Raw genomic sequence first — 17,175 nt, 5'->3', positions numbered from 1 at the left:
AATTTTTTTTTCCATTTACTTATTTGAAAGGCAGAGAGCAACAGATCACCTGTAAATGATTCTTTCAATGACCACAAAAGCAGGGACTAGACCTGCCAAAGCCGGAAGCCTGGAACTCTGTCCAGGTGTCCAACATGGATGGCAGGGATGCAAGTTTGAGCCATCACCTGCTGCCTTCCAGGATGCTCAGTAGCAGGAAGCTGCTTCAAAAGCAAAGCCAGAACTCGAACCCACCGACTCTGCTATGGGATGTGGGCACCCTAAGCAGTGACTTAAATAGTGCCCCAAATGCCTACAACCTAATACTTCAAAATTTGATCAGAAACAGGAATTATATTTTTTAGAATGTAAATAGTTGAATTTTTCAGAATTAAATAATGTGGTTTTGCAAATATTTAGTAACATTTTGAGCACACTATAATAAGGAAAACAGTTAAATTATAGTAAATCCTAGTATTTTAGAACATCTACATATCATTATTACAAACATTATCTTTATTACATCATCAAATTCCTGACATTTACTGGATCTTCAACATGTGCAAGGCTTTAGTAGACACTGCATACTTTGTTATCGTTCAACCCTCAAGCATTATTAGGTTATAGTTTCTGTACTCATTTTGCAAGAGTGTTCCTCTTTTGGGTCAGGAAGGCTATTTGACTTTATCACTCAGCTAGCAAGAACCAATGCCATGACTCCAGAGCCTCAGCCTGCCCTGCAGACTGTGTACCCTATGAAATCCTGAACTCTGTTCTACTAGTACCCTTAAACTAACCTAATACCTGGCACACAGTTCATGTGAATGTTTGTTGGGTAAACTTGCCTCTCAAGAACAGTAACAATAATAGAACTTCTCAACAGGGCCAGGGCCATACCTGGGAGATTGGCACAGGATGATGTATTCCCAGAATACCACCTTGGAACTCAAAATGCATTTTTTCACAGAGAAATCTTATTACATGTGGCAGGAAAATTCATGACAATGTATACTGGAAGTTACCTGAGAACTTGTGTTCTTAAAGTGTGTGTGTATGTGTGTGTGTATGTGTGATTTATTTATTTATTGTTTGAAATGCAGAGTTACAGAGGGGCAGAGGTGGAGAGACAAAGAGGTCTTTCATCTGCTGGTTCACTCCCCAAATGGCTGCAACAGCCAGATCTGAGCCAATCCAAAGCCAAGAGCCAGGAGCTTCCTCCAGGTCTCCCATGCAGATTCAGGGGCCCAAGGACTTGGGGCATCCTCTACTGCTTTCCCAGGCCATAACAGAGAGCTGGATCGGAAGTGAAGCAGCCAGGACTGGAACTGGTGCTCCTATGGGTTGAACAAGGAATGTTGAGCTTTTCTAGGGGATAAGGGACAAAAGATCCTTAGTATCCCACCTTCTAAGTTTCCCTCCCATCTGTCCTTCATTTCTTGCAACAGCCTGTGACCTGAGAGCCTTCAGCTATTGGAAACAGAGAATGACCAATCTCTGCTCCAGACCAGTTTCTTATTTTCAAATGAAGAACATAAGGTTTAGAAAGCTACATGAAGGCCGGTGCCGTGGCTCAACAGGCTAATCCTCTGCCTGGTGGCACCGGCACACCAGGTTCTAGTCCCGGTTGGGGCGCCGGATTCTGTCCCGGTTGTCCCTCTTCCAGGCCAGCTCTCTGCTATGGTCCGGGAGTGCAGTGGAGGATGGCCCAAGTCCTTGGACCCTGCACCCGCATGGGAGACCAGGAGAGCACCTGGTTCCTGCCTTCGGATCAGCGTGATGCGCCGGCCGCGGCGGCCATTAGAGGGTGAACCAACGGCAAAGGAAGACCTTTCTCTCTGTCTCTCTCTCTCTCACTGTCCACTCTGCCTGTCTAAAAAAAATAAAAATAAAAATAAAAAATAAATAAAATAAAAAGAAAGCTACATGAAGTCACAATTTGTGGCAGAAGGCTAGATGTGATTTTCTGTGCCTAATGCTTATAGTTCTTCGATAACTTCTCTCAAGCACTGTTTAAATTTAAATATTAAATCTTTATATAAAACTTTAGTATTGTATTTTATCATGCATTAAGTCTGAAATAAATATCCTTTACACAGTGCCTAGCTAAGAATTAGTATTAGCATATTGCTTCACCATTTGAGTAACTTTTCCATGCTGATACTCACAATGCTAGGGATGGAATGAATACTATTTCATTTTATTTTATCATTATTACTACTTTAAGATATCTGAGAGTACTTCAAAAAGTTCATGGAAAATGGACTTTAAAATGGTTTTTGTTATGCAAAAATTTTTGAAATTAATGCATAATTAATTTATAATGCACATTTTCTTTTCTTTTTCTTTTTTTTTTTTTTACAGGCAGAGTGAATAGTGAGAGAGAGAGAGAGAGAGAGAGAGAGAGAGAGAGAGACAGGTCTTCCTTTTTGCCGTTGGTTCACCCTCCAATGTCCGCCACGGCCGGCGCATTGTGCTGATCCGAAGCCAGGAGCCAGGTGCTTCCCCTGATCTCCCATGCTGGTGCAGGACCCAAGGACTTGGGCCATCCTCCACTGCCTTCCCGGGCCATAGCAGAGAGTTGGCCTGGAAGAGGGGCAACCGGGACAGAATCCGGCGCCCCGACCGGGACTAGAACCCGGTGTGCCGGCGCCGCAAGGTGGAGGATTAGCCTATTGAGCCATGGCGCCGGCTTACATTTTCATGAACTTTTTAAAATAGTTATTTGAGAGAGAGAGAGTACCCATCTGCTGGTTTACTCCCTAAATTCCCTTAACAACTAGGACTAGGCCAAGCCAGGAGCAAGGAATTCAGTCCTGGTCTCCCATGTCTGTGGGAAGGACCCAACTACTTATCATATGCTGCCTCCAGGGTTTGCAATAGCAGGAAGCTGGAGTCAGGAGCCCCTGGAGCCAGGTGTCAGAGCTGGATAGCAAAACCCAAGTACTCTGATGTGGAGATGCGAGTGTCTTTAAGTGCTACGCTAAATGCCTGCCCCATGACCTTTTTTTTTTTTTTTTTTTTAAGATTAAATTATTTATTTGAAAGGCAGAGCTACAGAGAGGGAGAAAGAGAGAGAGGTCTTCTCCCCAAATGGCTTTACTCCCCAACAGCCAGGTCTGGGCTGATCCAAAGCCAGGAGCCTCCTCCAGGTCTCCCACATGGGTACAGGGACCCAAGGACTTGGACCATCTTTTACTTCGTTCCCAGGCCACAGCAGAGAGCTGGACAGGAAGTGGAGCAACCAGGACTTGAACTGGAGCTTATGTGGAACCCCAGCACTGCAGGCAGTGGTGGCTTTACCTGCTATGCCACAGCGCCAGCCCCATGAACTTTTTGAAGACCCTTGTATGCATGCATTTAATGTTTTTGGGGAGGAGCACCAAAATAAGCATTTTAAAATTCCATTTTTCCTATGAACTTTTAAAGATATCCTTCTAGGTTTAGACTAATGTCTCGCAGCTAACAAGTTGCAGGGTCAGTATTCAAAACTAAATTTCCTCAGGATAAAATTTGGATTCAGGGGCTGACGTTGTGGCATAATGGGTAAACTGCCACCTGCAACGCCAGCATCCCATATGGGTGCCAGTGTGTGTGCTGGCTGCTCCGCTTCTGATCCAGGTCCCTGCTAATGGCCTGGGAAAAGCAGCAGAAGATGATTCAAGTATTTGGGCCCCTGCCACCCACATTGGAGATCTGGAAGAAACTCCTGGCTCCTGGCATCAGCCTGGCCCCTGACCCCTGTGGCTCTCTAGGAGGTGGACCAGCAAATGGAAGATCTCTATCTGTCTCTCTCTCTCTTCCTCTAACTCTACATTTCAAATCAATCAATAATTTTTTTTAAATGATTTGTAATCAGACTCAATCAGACTGGTGCAGCCAGCCTGGATCAGAGAGCTGTCTTCACAGTTGTAGTCACGGAGAAGTGGGGTAAACCATTGGAGGGAGAAGGAAGATGTTAGGGGAAAGGCCTTCATCAATGAAGGTTGTAGTGAGGGAACAAATAGAGTCTTGGGTAGGTAAAGAGAGTGTAGGTTTTGAGCAATGACTGGAGTGAGTATACAATGGTGAATTTTATTGAAATGAGAGGGTAGAAAGGGGCATTCCCTCAGACTTAGGTTCAAGTATCTCTTTTTTTTTTTTTATTATTAACAATTAGCTGTGTGACCTTGGGTAATCAATTGATCTTGGCAGTCTATAAAAAGTGAATAATAATGTTAGCCTTGTGAAAACTGCTCTTACTGCTTTGATGTCTGAGGTATTTTTTTCCCTTATGGGTTCTGGGTATTTCGATGTTTTTAGTTGCTACATAGCTGAATTATGAATTGGCTGCACATGTTCCTATCCTGAAGGCATAAAGCATACTAGAAGCTTCCTGAGGAAAGGTGCCTCAGAAGGACACCAGCTCTTTGAACCAATGTTTATTCCCTTTTCTTTCTGACAGATTAGACTCCTGAGCCATCTCCAGTCTGGTTCTCATTTTTTATTTGGTTATAAAGGGATTAAATTCTCTTCTTGTTTATGAACTAGTAGTTAGTGAATTGTTCCATCACTAATTAATTTTTTTTCTTTTTAGTTGTATAATTTTGGAGAGACGGTGTCTATTGTTTTTTGGACAGACACCTGGAGACCCGAAAGCTTCTTTGACAAAGTGAAGAAGAACAGACAAAATGGCATGCACACATTATGCTTACTAGGTAAGGGTTTTGGAGTTTCCTTAGAGTTGCAATGTGAAGTTGTCATATGGTTCATATTTTGATTTTGTGTTAAATTGAAAACTGTAACTAACTAGAAGTAATGCGCATGCTACACTGTTTGCCACACTCCCAGGGAGACAGGCATCTTCTACAATACTACATGGCTACTCCTGCATGCACATTTCATGTTACTCTCCCTTATATGACCTGATAGATCCTCTCCAACTTTCCTACTTGACATTTGTCCATCAGGTTCCTTTTTTTTTTTTTTTTTTAGTGTATTCCAATTCAACAGACTTGTATTGAGCATGTGTCTTCCCAAGCACCATGCCACATTTTCTAGGGTTGTTCTTTGCATACTACAGTATTAATGCTATAAGAATCACAAAATGATTGATCTAGAAAACCTCAAAATTTTCTTACTGAGACCTGTTTTACAGATGAAGTTGAGGGCCAGAATACTGAATCATTTCCCTAAAGTCCTCCAGCTAATTATTGGTGGCAAACTGGTAGAATCTACAAAGTCTGCTGTTTCCAGCTCTTTACACTGCACTATCCTGCCCACATCCTTTTTCTTGTGTTGTGTGGAAACAACTGAGATTGCTGTTGTTGTGGGCAAGGCTAATGATACTGAGCTTTAGACAAGAATGGACTTTGCTTTCAAGCAGTCTCTGAAATTGAACTGGTTCACGTTCGTTAGTAGGCACCTATTCTATTAGCATATATTGTAAAAAGAAATACTGGTTTCAAAGCTTCAATTTCTGATGAACAGAGTATAGCTAACTAACATTTTTGATGACTTTGATATATTATTTACAGTTGGTATCTGAAGACATAATCCCGGTACTCATACTAATTATCTGGAGAATATTATAAACATGCCATTATCGTTGCCTTCACATTTATTAAACGGGAATAATCTCCTCCTCCTCCCAGAGCTTTTTAGAGCCAGGCCTCTAAAATTTGTGATGAAAGTCCAGGATACCTTTTTTTGTTTGTTGTTAAAAAAAAATTGTTCTGTAATTTTCAACTTTTATATGTCAGATTACTGAAAAGTTCATAAATACTTGTACTCACTGATGTGATTACTGCATCATTACTGGTAACAAAAACTCACATACTGACATCAGTCCTGAGCTCATGTTTCAAATTGTACTAATTTGATGATACACAATGTGAAGTCACTGAGCAGAATGCCTACCCCTAGAGAAAGAGCAAAGGATGAACCCATGATTTTGACCTCTGTGATAATACAGATATTCAACAAAAACTTTCAAGTTATTTGCATAATATAGCCAGTTCTCTACTATTCAATAGTATATAATTTTGTACATTAATTTTGTAAGACAATCAGTATGTCTTAATAAAAGAAGTTCATAACTCACTTTTACCAATGGTTGGCATTTGTAGGAGTGCTGAACATCTGGTCTGCAGTCCATATAAGGTCTGCAGAATCACTTGGTCTGGCCCTCCCAAGGCAACTGCAAGTGGGACTTGGAATTCTGTAAATCTATAACAGGCTGATTTTTAAATTAATAACTTTGTGTGGTCCACAAATGATGTTATACATAGCCAATTGGCCCTTGGCAGAAAAAAGCCTCCTCGCTCCATAGAAATTGGAAATTAATATTCAGTGCCCATAAATCCATTCTGGCTTTCTGCTTGTTTTGTAAAGGTGGTTTTACTGGAACATACCCACACACATTCATTTATATATTTTAATCTGTGGCTACTTTGGAGCTACAATGATAGCAATGAGTGCTTGTGACAGAGGCCTTATGTCCCTCAATCTAGATTTTTGCTTTTGAAGAATTTGCCATGTCCTGATCTAGAGTGAAATTTTATCTAATCTCATGTACTGCGCCCTGCACCCCCCAGTAACGCTGTTTCCCATTACATTATTTTCCTTCATAGTCATATAACCCATCTGAATTATCTTACCAACTTGATTTATTTCTTCCGTACTTCCTAAGAGCTAGAACTTTGTCTTGTTTATTGCTGTCTTCCTAATGTCTAGAAATTTGGCACAGTGTAGCTGTTCAATAAATATTTATGGACATTAATTGGTTGGAAGTTTTTTGTCAGACTTGGTTATTACCCCAGAAATCTTTAACTCTTGCTGGTTCATTTAATTCTAGCCAAAGTACATTCCATTTATCCTATAAATCCTAGACCTAGATCAGGCCATAAATGCTTCTCTAACATATTCTTTTTTGGGTTATGCCTATTTATATTGCACATATCATTAGCTGGTACAATATATTTTCCTGTTTTATTTTTTTGCCAGTGTATTAGTGTTTCATTAATAATAATTAATTAGCTTTACAGTTTTGTCCTTGGATTTTCCATGTGAAAAGAGAAGGGTCTTAACTTTTTTTAGTTCTTACTAACCAGAACACCTGAAAGCACTTCATTAATTGGTATGGACTGTACCATCAGATATACTCATCTTGTTAGCCGAGGCGTATGTCTATTGAAGCCCAGAAATAGAAGGTCAACACAGAATGGTCGGTGAAGCTATTACACAAGTATGTGTAACTGAGGGATGAAATATGGTGAATTATTGGAGCTCAGATACTAGAGTGTATGTGTGTTTTACAACAAGATTGAGAGTTTAAAAATAGAGGAAGACTCTAAGAGGCAGGCTACCTGATAACCTTTCCATACATCCATTAACAATGGAAGGAAGGAAAGCAATCCCCATTTATTTTTTGGAAAACTTTAGGAACACAGGTAAAAAAAATTATTTTTAAGTATTTATTGAGTGCTTAATCTATACTCAACATGGAGTTAGATTCTTTTGGAATACTGAATTTTAGACATGGATCCTTTCCTCAGAGTTTTGTAATCTAATTTGGAACCAATGTATTAATGCACATGAAAGTTTAAAGAACAATTAAGTTCTGTTGTATAGAGAGACAGGAAGGGCAAACCAGAACTTTGGCTCTTGAGTTTTCTTTCTAAGAGCTGTCTCTTTTCTTAGCTTTCCTGGGAAAAGACAAACAAGGTTAAACAATGTATCTTCCTTGCTCCTTAAACAAAAGCAGGAACAGGGTGTGAAATGTAGGATGTCATGATTCCAAATCCTCAAACCATGGATCTCATCATTTAATCATATTGCATTCTCTTCACTTAAATTAGTATGTGTTTAGATTCTCTTAAATTAGTATGCTTGTTACATTCCAAACCTTGTATTGATTACTGAGAATACACCACGGTAGAGGACCACAAAAAATATAAAATTTACTTAGAAAGACAAGAGCAATTATCTGATGTAATCTGAGGTTAATAAAAGCATTAGTTGTATAGATATTTCTAATAACAATGAACATTTAGAAACCCAAGGTGAATGAGTAATAAATGTGTTGAATGTTTTACAATCTCATAAACATCATTTAAAAAGAAATGTAAATCCTTACACCATTAAATGTAAATTATATTGAAGGCCAGATTTACAGTAACAAATATTCATTTTTTCACATAAGTACCAGACAAGTAGAAGTATAAAATACTGGTATTTCAAACTTGAAAAGTACTTTTGGTGCTCATTCCAAAAACATTTAAAAATATATATATATGAGATTAATCTCTGCTATGTGTTCTAAGCAATCTTTTTAGTATACTTTAAAAGAAAAATGTTTTATAAACACTTAGGAAAGTTACAGAAGTCTATCAGATACTCTTCAGTTCTCAGTTGCACTATATTTATTTTTGCAAAAACAAACTTTGGCTGAACCATTTGTTTTTGGCATGTAAAACAGGAAGCAGCTGTTGCTGTTGCTGTTGCTGTTGCTGTTGTGTATGGAGTTCCTGTGAGGATGTAGAGAGATACTGCTTTTTACCTTTTACCAAGTAGTTCCTCTGACCATCAGTGATTTAAAAGTATGAGGAATCGGGTATTTCATGAGGCTTGGTCTGTCAGGCTTGATGACCTACGAGATGATGTATGGTCAGGTCCCTTTATTATTACTGAAGTGCCTGGCACAGTGTCCGACACACAGTTGGTGCTCTGAAGCCCTGCTCAAGCTATGAAATGTTTCCCCATTTATAAGAAAGCAAGTTTCTTTTCAAAAATATGGTAATAGGCTTTTTTCTATTTGTGCTACATCCATTGAAGCTTTCATTTTGGTGCCTGAAAAATTGGTAAGAACAGGAATGTAACAAGACTTTTCAGTTGGGTCTTTGCAGTTTCCAGCTAGTAGAACTGAAAACAAAGATTATGATTAGCTGTTAGGTAGTATATGTGCCAATACTTAATTCTTTCCTTTGTCTTCTTTCCCAACAGGAAATTAGATCCCTGCAGGGTGGTGGCAGGGCCAAGCTCACGTTTATTTTCTAACCAGTAACCTTTACACAGCCGCAAGTCTCCACTCTTCTCTGTATTTCCTTAAGAAAGTGGCAAGACACAATGTGAAGAAAGAGAGCATTGGGAGACATAGGAAGAAAGTTGCCCCCAATTTTAGATAACTCTTATACGTAGAATTTTGTATAATAAAGTTCTTAATTAAACTAAAAGAACAAATTTTCACTTCCTTGCAGACATCAAAGTAAAGGAGCAGTCTTTGGAAAATCTAATCAAGTAAGTTCTCATTCTGAGAATGCTTCCATCTACTTTAATTCCTTAAGTAATTCAATACATTCTGCTTGAATGACCTGAGTTACAGAGGTTGAAAATCAGCTTTCATTAAAAGTTAAACATTAAATACTTTTATTATTATGAAGTGATACCTAGCGTGATAGAGTGGAAATAACAGTAGATTTCATAGACTCAGTGCTGAGAATAGTGGTGGGTATCTGGTAGGCAATCAGTAAATATTTTTGGAATGAATTAGTACACTGTAGCAGAAGATGAATATGATCCTGAGTCTGCCTCTAGTTGTTTGTTCATGGGCAAGTCACTTCTATTTCTGAACCTTATTTTCCTCATATATTAATGGTAGTACTAATCATTTTTGCTTATGGTGGCAGTAGCTAATATAATAGCCACTCTCCACATGTGGCTAATGAGCACTTGAAATGTAGCTAATGTGACTGAGGAGTTGAATTTTTATTTAATTTTAATTAGTTTAAGACTGATACTCCATTTAGTTATTGGAAAAACTTTGTTTGGATTAATTTCAGTTGGTAAATCTATTTTTATGCCATAAATTTTAAGAAATTTAAATATATACCAAGTAATTCCAAAAAAAATTTTAACATCTAAATTAAGATGTGTGTGGGCTTGTGTTGTGGTGTAGTGGGTCGGGCTGCCATTTGTGACACCAGCATCCCATATGGGCACCAGTTCAATTCCAGGCTGCTCCACTTCCATTCCAGCTCCCAGCTAACACACATGGGAAAGCAAAGAAGGATGGCCCAAGTTCTTGGGTCCCCAAGTACATAGGAGAGACCCAGAAGAATCTCCTGGCTCCCGCCTTTGGATTGGCCCACCTCTGGCCATTGCAGCTGTTTGGGGAGTGAAACAGCAGATGGAAGATCTGTCTTTCTCTCTCTCTCTCTCTCTCTCTCTGTGTAAATCTGTCTTTCAAATAAATAAATATGTCTTTGGATAAGTAAGTTAATTAAATGTGCTATAAGTGCTTTATCAGACTTAAATATATTTTGTTTATATTGATAATGTGTCATTAACATCAAATGTGCCATTTTTTACTTTTGCTAATGTGGCCACTAGAAAATTTTAAGTTTAAAAAATTTTAACTGTTATTTCTGTGATTTGTATTATATTATTTTGGATAGCACAGACTGAGAATTGTTTTGACAGTCAGTAAAATAATCTAGATGAATTGTTTTATAAGCTACAGGAGCTGTTTTTATTATTATGCTTACTGAGCAAAGCTGCTAGACTTTTGAGGCATACAGAAGTAACCATTCAGGGAGATTTTAGAGTTTTACTGCTTTAGTTTAGTTTTCTTAGAGCAAGAAGTGAAAAGAGTAAAAATAGGCTAAACTTGGTTATAAAGAGAACACTAAAGAATCTCATTTAGTAAGAGTATAGATGAAGTTGCCATTTATTTAGAATTATTTTTGCCTAAGGCATCACTTTGAATAAAGATAACTTTGACTTTAGACATCTGTATTTGTTAGAATTTTATATTTGCCATTATATCAGTAACATCAGAGGACATGTGAAGTAGCATGATTAAAAAGCTTAGGAAATTTAAACAAAACCATCACTGTACCCATGCTTTAGTGTATATTTAAAGTAGGCATATGAGGAAACTTCAAACAGAATATAGACTGTGGTGCTTCAGCATACCTGGGGGAGTAATTGCTTTAATAATGTATTATGTAATTTCATGGCTAGGACAGATTGCATCTAGTATTATCATTACAGGGGAAGGAAGATCTATGAACCTCCTCGGTATATGAGTGTCAACCAGGCAGCCCAGCAGCTTTTGGAAATTGTGCAAAATCAAAGAATACGAGGGGAAGAACCAGGTATTCGAGAGTTCTCATGTTATTCCTCCACTGCTGCATTTAGAAGTTGATGTGATTTAATATCTGACACACATGATATACACCTCTGGAGCAAGACTCAGTGTTTTTGCAATGTACTGTTTCTTGTCTTATTTTCCTCTGACTTTAACTTAAATCTCACAGGCTTTAACTTGTACCAAAAGAAAAGTATTAGAATTCTTTATAGTAAAATTAACACCATTCCAGAAAGTGAGGCTTTTTCACAAATTAAATATGAATCAGATTTGATGTACATATGTTAATATATAAATATTTTGGTAAAATACAAAATCAAATTTAAGCTCTAATTAATGATGATACCTGTCCTGCAAAAATATGTTTATTCTACTGTTTCTCATTCTCAACATTGAGATAGGAATAGTTTTCTTTAGAGTAAAAACAAAATTTATATTTCTAATATATAGACAGAGTATATGGTACATGATAAAATGTTTATTGGCAGTAAGTCTTGAGAGATTCCTAAATGAATCTGCTATTATGTTATCAGGTGCTGACTGCCTGTCCTGTGAGAGAAAAAATGTGTTAAGAGATTCTTGAGTGACCATTGTGTGTTTTCTTTATATTAGTAGGCCTTTTTACATTCATAAAGCAAATTGGCTGCAAGGATACTGTACATCCATAACTTTGTACAGAGATTTTGCCCACCTGCTTGTCTTTGTCTGAACCATTTGCCCCAGTTTGATTATTGTTCAAGCAGGACTACTTTCCCAACTACATAATAAAACCATTAAAGGGCCAGCCTTTCATTTATACTTCCAAACTGAATAGTACTAAAGTATCATTCTTAGTATAACTAAACTTGGTTATTTTGAACTTAAAAGCACTAGAAGTATCTTACTATTCATTACCTATTAGGTGCTCTGTGGTTTAACACTCTCATATCCAGTGTCTTAGCCCTTACAACCACCATTTAAGAGAAAGAATACTGAGCTCTAAAAAATGAGAGAAATTGAAGTTTGTTGAATAGCTAATTAGGTGGCCAAGCAGAAACTGAAGCTGTGTATTTACCTCGTAATCCCATGGTTTTTCCAGAGTATCTTGGTGAATATGAACATATCTCAAGTTAGTTTCTTAAAGACAGAAATAAAAAAACAACACAGTTTCTTCAATCTGTTTAAAAACAAATGTTATGCAGTTGTAAAGAATATGGATGCAGCTTTTTATCAGTCCTAACAATTTGAACTCATATATGCCTCTGGAATTCTGAAAGGGCATAGTTGGGAAATACTTCATTATATATTGGGTAGTGCAAATGATTCAAAAAAGTGTTGGAAAACTCAATGGATAACTGGTCCATAATGAGTACTTAAGGAAATTTAAGATAATTGTGGGTTCTTTAAATATGCTTGTGATACTATTGCCAATTTGAATGTTGGACAAGATGATGCATTTGCTGAACTGAATGGTAATATCTTTTTTTTTTCCTTCATAGCAATCACTGAGGAGACACTTTGTGTTGGCTTAGCCAGGGTTGGAGCAGAGGACCAGAAAATTGCAGCAGGCACTTTACAGCAAATGTGTACTGTGGACTTGGGAGAACCATTGCATTCCCTGATCATCACAGGAGGCAGCCTGCATCCGCTGGAGGTGGAGATGCTAAGTCTGTTTTCCATTCCAGAAAATAGCTCAGAATCTCAAAGCATCGATGGAGTCTGAATATAGACATATCCTGTTGTCTGATATTAATTTTAGTCATCTATGGATATATACATATTTGTATAACAAATTAAACAAGTCTTTTGGCTTATGTACTACATATAAAACAAGTGACCACAAAGAAAGAGGTTGACTCGACCATGTTTGGTTTCCTCCAGTGAGGTTTTCCCTATAATATCGTCTGTCATTGCAGCTCTTTTGGCAACTCTCCAGACTACACTCATGGAGCAGACCAAGCTGGACTTTTCGGTAGGCGTCCATAGACAGAACCATTGAAAAATGGTTTTAATTGATGAAACCAACTTATACAAGATGGTTGTTACAGAGTATGACTGAGAGGTAACTGGAATGTAGTCACTTGAATCCCAGCTTTAAAGTGAAGAAATGCCAGGAGTAGCAAGAAAAGCAGATAAAGTACTGGTAACATATCAGATATTGTTTTTATAATTTTCCTTTTTCTTAAAAGACAGCTGTCCTGACTAGGACAAGTTGTGTGACAGCAGCTGGTATAATGACCCGTAAACAGAGCGGGTAAGACTAAATCTCTACCCAGCAGTCCTACATATTTAAAGCTTAGCTGAGCACGTGCCACAAAATAACATTCTTCTAAATTGGCTGTCTTGGTTAGCTGACATCCTAATTTTGTGGCTCATATTGTGCTATATTTTGGAGGTTAGGTAATTGTTTAATTATAAATGTTTAGCCAGCCATGTACAGTTGCTTTTTGGCATTAAATAGCATCTTTCATACCCAAGCAGATAAATGGAAAACTTGCTGATTATAAAATAAAATTTTAAACAATTTAAGTTTGAAGGCCACAATGGATTAGCTAAGATTCATCATATCATGTAATTCAGTTAATATGCCATTATATATTGTATATAGTCGCAATCCAATTCTATTTATTTATTTATTTATTTGAAAGGCAGAGTGTCGGGGCCGGCACCGTGGCTCACTTGGTTAATCCTCTGCCTGCGGCGCTAGCATCCCATATGGGCACCAGTTCTAGTCCCGGCTGCCCCTCTTTGCTCTCTGCTATGGCCTGGGAAAGCAGTAGAAGATGGCCCAAGTCATTGGGCCCCTGCACCCACATGGGAGACCAGGAAGAAGCACCTGGATCCTGCCTTCGGATTGGTGCAGCCCCGGCCATTACAGCCATCTGTGGAATGAACCAATGGAAGGAAGACCTTTCTCTCTGTCTCTGCCTCTCACTGTCTGTAACTCTACCTCTCAAATAAATAAATCAAATCTTTAAAAAAAAAAAAAAAGAATGAAAGAAAGGCAGAGTGTCAGAGAGAGTGGGAAAGACAGAGATCTTCCATCTGCTGGTTCACTCCCAAGTATCCTCATCTCCTGCATGGGTGGCAGGTGCCCAATACCTGGGCCATCTTCTGATACTTCCTCAGGATCATTAGCAGGAAGCTGGATCAGAAGCAGAGTAGCCAGGACTTGACCCAGCACTCCAGTATGGATGTGGGCATCTTGACTCACTGCATAACAAAGCTAGACCCTTACTAATTTTCAGTAATACTATACTTATTATTTCTCTTGACCAGAGTTTTATACTTTTTGTCAGTTCAAAATAGAAATAGCTTTGATGAATGCCAGTTAATCCAACTCTATGTATTTCTGTGACTTAATCAGTTTATCAGACCTCTTTGCTTAGTAAATTTGTTGGCTGCTAAACAACAATTTTTCTTCTACATAGGATTATCAGTTAGCTAGGGATGATTTTGACTTTCTGGACACTCTTTGCAGTTCTGTTGGTCTGTGTATCCTTCTTCCCCACACTATCTATCTTCATTATTTTAGCTTTATGTATATATATATTTTTTTTAAGATTTATTTATTTACTTGAAAGGCAGAGTTACAGAGAGGCGGGGAGAGAGAGATAGAGAAAGAGATTTTCTATCCCAAATGGCTGCAAAGGCCAGAGCTGAGCCAATCCAAAGCTAAGTGCCGTGAGCTTCTTCCGGGTCTCCCACGTGGGTGCAGGGGCCAAAGGACTTGGGCCATCTTCTACTGCTTTCCCAGGCCATGGCAGAGAGCTGGATTGGAAGTGGAGCAGCCAGGACTTGTACTGGTACTTTATGGTATATCTTAAAAACAGGTAGGATGATGCCTCTAACTTAATTCTTTTTTCAAAATTGTTGGAGCTATTCTAGTGTCTGTGCCTTTCATAAATTTTGCAATGAGTTTGTCATCTGCAAAAGAGCTTGAGACTTTGATTGGAATGGTTTGATGTGGTATGAATATTTTGGATTTCATCTATTTGGGGCTTAATCAACTTTTAGAATCTGGGTTTATGTCATTAACGTTGGGAAGTTTGCAGCTATTATTTTCTCGAATTGTTTTTTTTGTTTGTTTTTGGGGGGAGTTTTTCTTTGTTTTATTTTTACTTACTTGAATGTCAGTGAGACAGAACTCTCATCTGCTGGTTTGCGTTGCATATAGCTGGGTAGGCTAGGAGAGGGTAATACAATCCAGGTCTTGTACAAGGGTGGCAGGTACCAAATGACTTGAGACATCACTGCTACCTTCCAGAGTCTGCTTTTGTGGGAAGCTGGAGTCAGGAGTCAGCAAATTTGGGCACTCCAGTGTGGCACTAGGCCAAACACCCACTTGTTCCTCACATATTTTTTAGGCATGGGATACTTTATTCTCTTTTGGAACTGTGATAATATTAATGTATGACTTTTTTCCCCACATTTTTGAGCTCTAATCATTGTGCCTTCAAATCTATTTTTTCTGTTACTGAGGGTGCAAAATTTCTGTTGATGTAGTTTAAACTTCACTGACTCATTCCCCTTTTTCTCCATTTTGCTAGTGAGTCCATTCTATATGTTTTTCAAATTTTGCTAACTATTCCAAGATTTACAATAGGTTCTTTTTATATATTCTAGTTCCTATTTTAACATTTGTTGCTGTATTATTTGTTATTGCTGTTCAAACATTTCTGTAATAGCAGCCGTAAGATCTTTGTTGGATAATTCCAACATTGATGTCATCTTTACTTTGACATCTGTTCACTGTTTTTCTTCCGCAAGTTAGACATTTTTGTGGTATTCTATCAAGTAATTTTGGATTGTAGCTTTGACATTTTGAATTTTATGTTATGGAATTCTGGGTCATGTGGTAGGTAATTCAGTGCAGAACGTTAGGCTAAATTCACAATATTCACAATATGATTATATGTCTGCCTTCTGTGGGCTCTGGTTCCAACATCAGTTTAGTTTTCAAAGACTGCAGTTCTCTTTGAATGAGTCTCAGGTTTGTGCCACTCAGTCTGCATTTTAGGAGGTCCTTTGTTGGATAATTTGGCTCTTGAGGTTGTTTGCTGTGCTAAGGAGAATCACTTTCAGGCATTAGTGATTTGTGGGTGCTCCTTGGGGTTCATAAACAACTTTGAGGATATCCTAGGATCCTACCCTCCATGATTTCTATACTACTTCCTAGTTCCGTAGGTTCTGCCTTTCAGTCCTTTGACTAGAAACCTGGGATTCCAGTTACTCTGTTCTCCATTTTATACCTTTATGATTGGGCTTACATCCTGATCCATGTGAAGGACTGACAAAGAAAAGAAAAAGTAACAGGGTTTTTGCTCTACCCCTTTGAAACCATGACTCTCCCAAACAGAAAAACCATCCTGTATCAAAGTTGTAGTTCTGTGGTTCCCAGAGCTGCTGGCCACACTACAGGATTGCATGGGCAAAGTCTTTTTGCTCCAAATAGTTTAACTACAAATGTAATAACTTTGCCTTTTTTTTTTTTTTACAGGCAGAGTTAGAGACAGAGAGAAAGGTCTTCCTTTTCTGTTGGTTCACCCCCAAAATGGCTGCCATGGCCTGGTGTGCTTGGGCCGATCCAAAGCCAGGAGCCAGGTGCTTCCTCCTGGTCTCCCATGCGGGTGCAGGGCCCAAGCACTTGGGCCATCCTCCACTGCCTTCCCGGGCCACAGCAGAGAGCTGGCCTGGAAGAGGAGCAACCGGGACTAGAACCCAGGGTGCCGGCGCTGCAGACGGAGGATTAGCCAAGTGAGCCGCGGCGCCGGCCCACTTTGCCTTCTTTTATGTATTTATTTATTTTTTGATATCGAAAATGTGTTTATTGGGACTTTTTCCCACTGTGCTTTTAGTGCTGCTTCCTTCTGAAGGAAGATCCATCTGTACTTTCCTCCTAAAGGCTGGCAGAAGACAATGGAGCAGGCAACACATGAAAATACCATTTGTACAAGGCTAAAAACCATGGTGATTTTGTAATATCCTGGGTATTTCACATCCATGAAGCAGGAATTGGGGCTTTGCACCAGGTGCTGCTTCTTGTGTTTCTCTTCTGGAAAGGGATGAAGGAGATTCTTTGCGAGAGACAT

At 38.7% G+C, this 17,175-nt stretch overlaps 1 protein-coding gene and 1 pseudogene across 2 annotated transcripts in view; one reads left to right on the top strand and one right to left on the bottom strand.

Moving 5' to 3' along the window:
* Nucleotides 1–16,634, top strand: part of DPH5 (diphthamide biosynthesis 5) — a 39,844-nt gene extending 23,210 nt beyond the window's left edge. For both annotated transcript variants that reach the window (XM_062191841.1, XM_062191840.1), the window contains exons 5-8: nucleotides 4,553–4,673; nucleotides 9,213–9,252; nucleotides 11,008–11,111; nucleotides 12,583–16,634. In XM_062191841.1, coding sequence (XP_062047825.1) covers nucleotides 4,553–4,673; nucleotides 9,213–9,252; nucleotides 11,008–11,111; nucleotides 12,583–12,806 — 489 coding nt within the window. In that variant the 3' untranslated portion in view covers nucleotides 12,807–16,634. The remainder of the gene's footprint in view (nucleotides 1–4,552; nucleotides 4,674–9,212; nucleotides 9,253–11,007; nucleotides 11,112–12,582) is intronic.
* Nucleotides 16,635–16,937: 303 nt separating this feature from the next.
* Nucleotides 16,938–17,175, bottom strand: LOC133759992 (small ribosomal subunit protein eS27-like; annotated as a pseudogene).

The sequence above is a fragment of the Lepus europaeus genome, chromosome 5 (assembly GCF_033115175.1).
Source record: "Lepus europaeus isolate LE1 chromosome 5, mLepTim1.pri, whole genome shotgun sequence".
NCBI lineage: Eukaryota > Metazoa > Chordata > Mammalia > Lagomorpha > Leporidae > Lepus > Lepus europaeus.
Note: the sequence above shows the minus strand (reverse complement) of the source record. Positions and strands in the feature narration are given on the sequence as shown.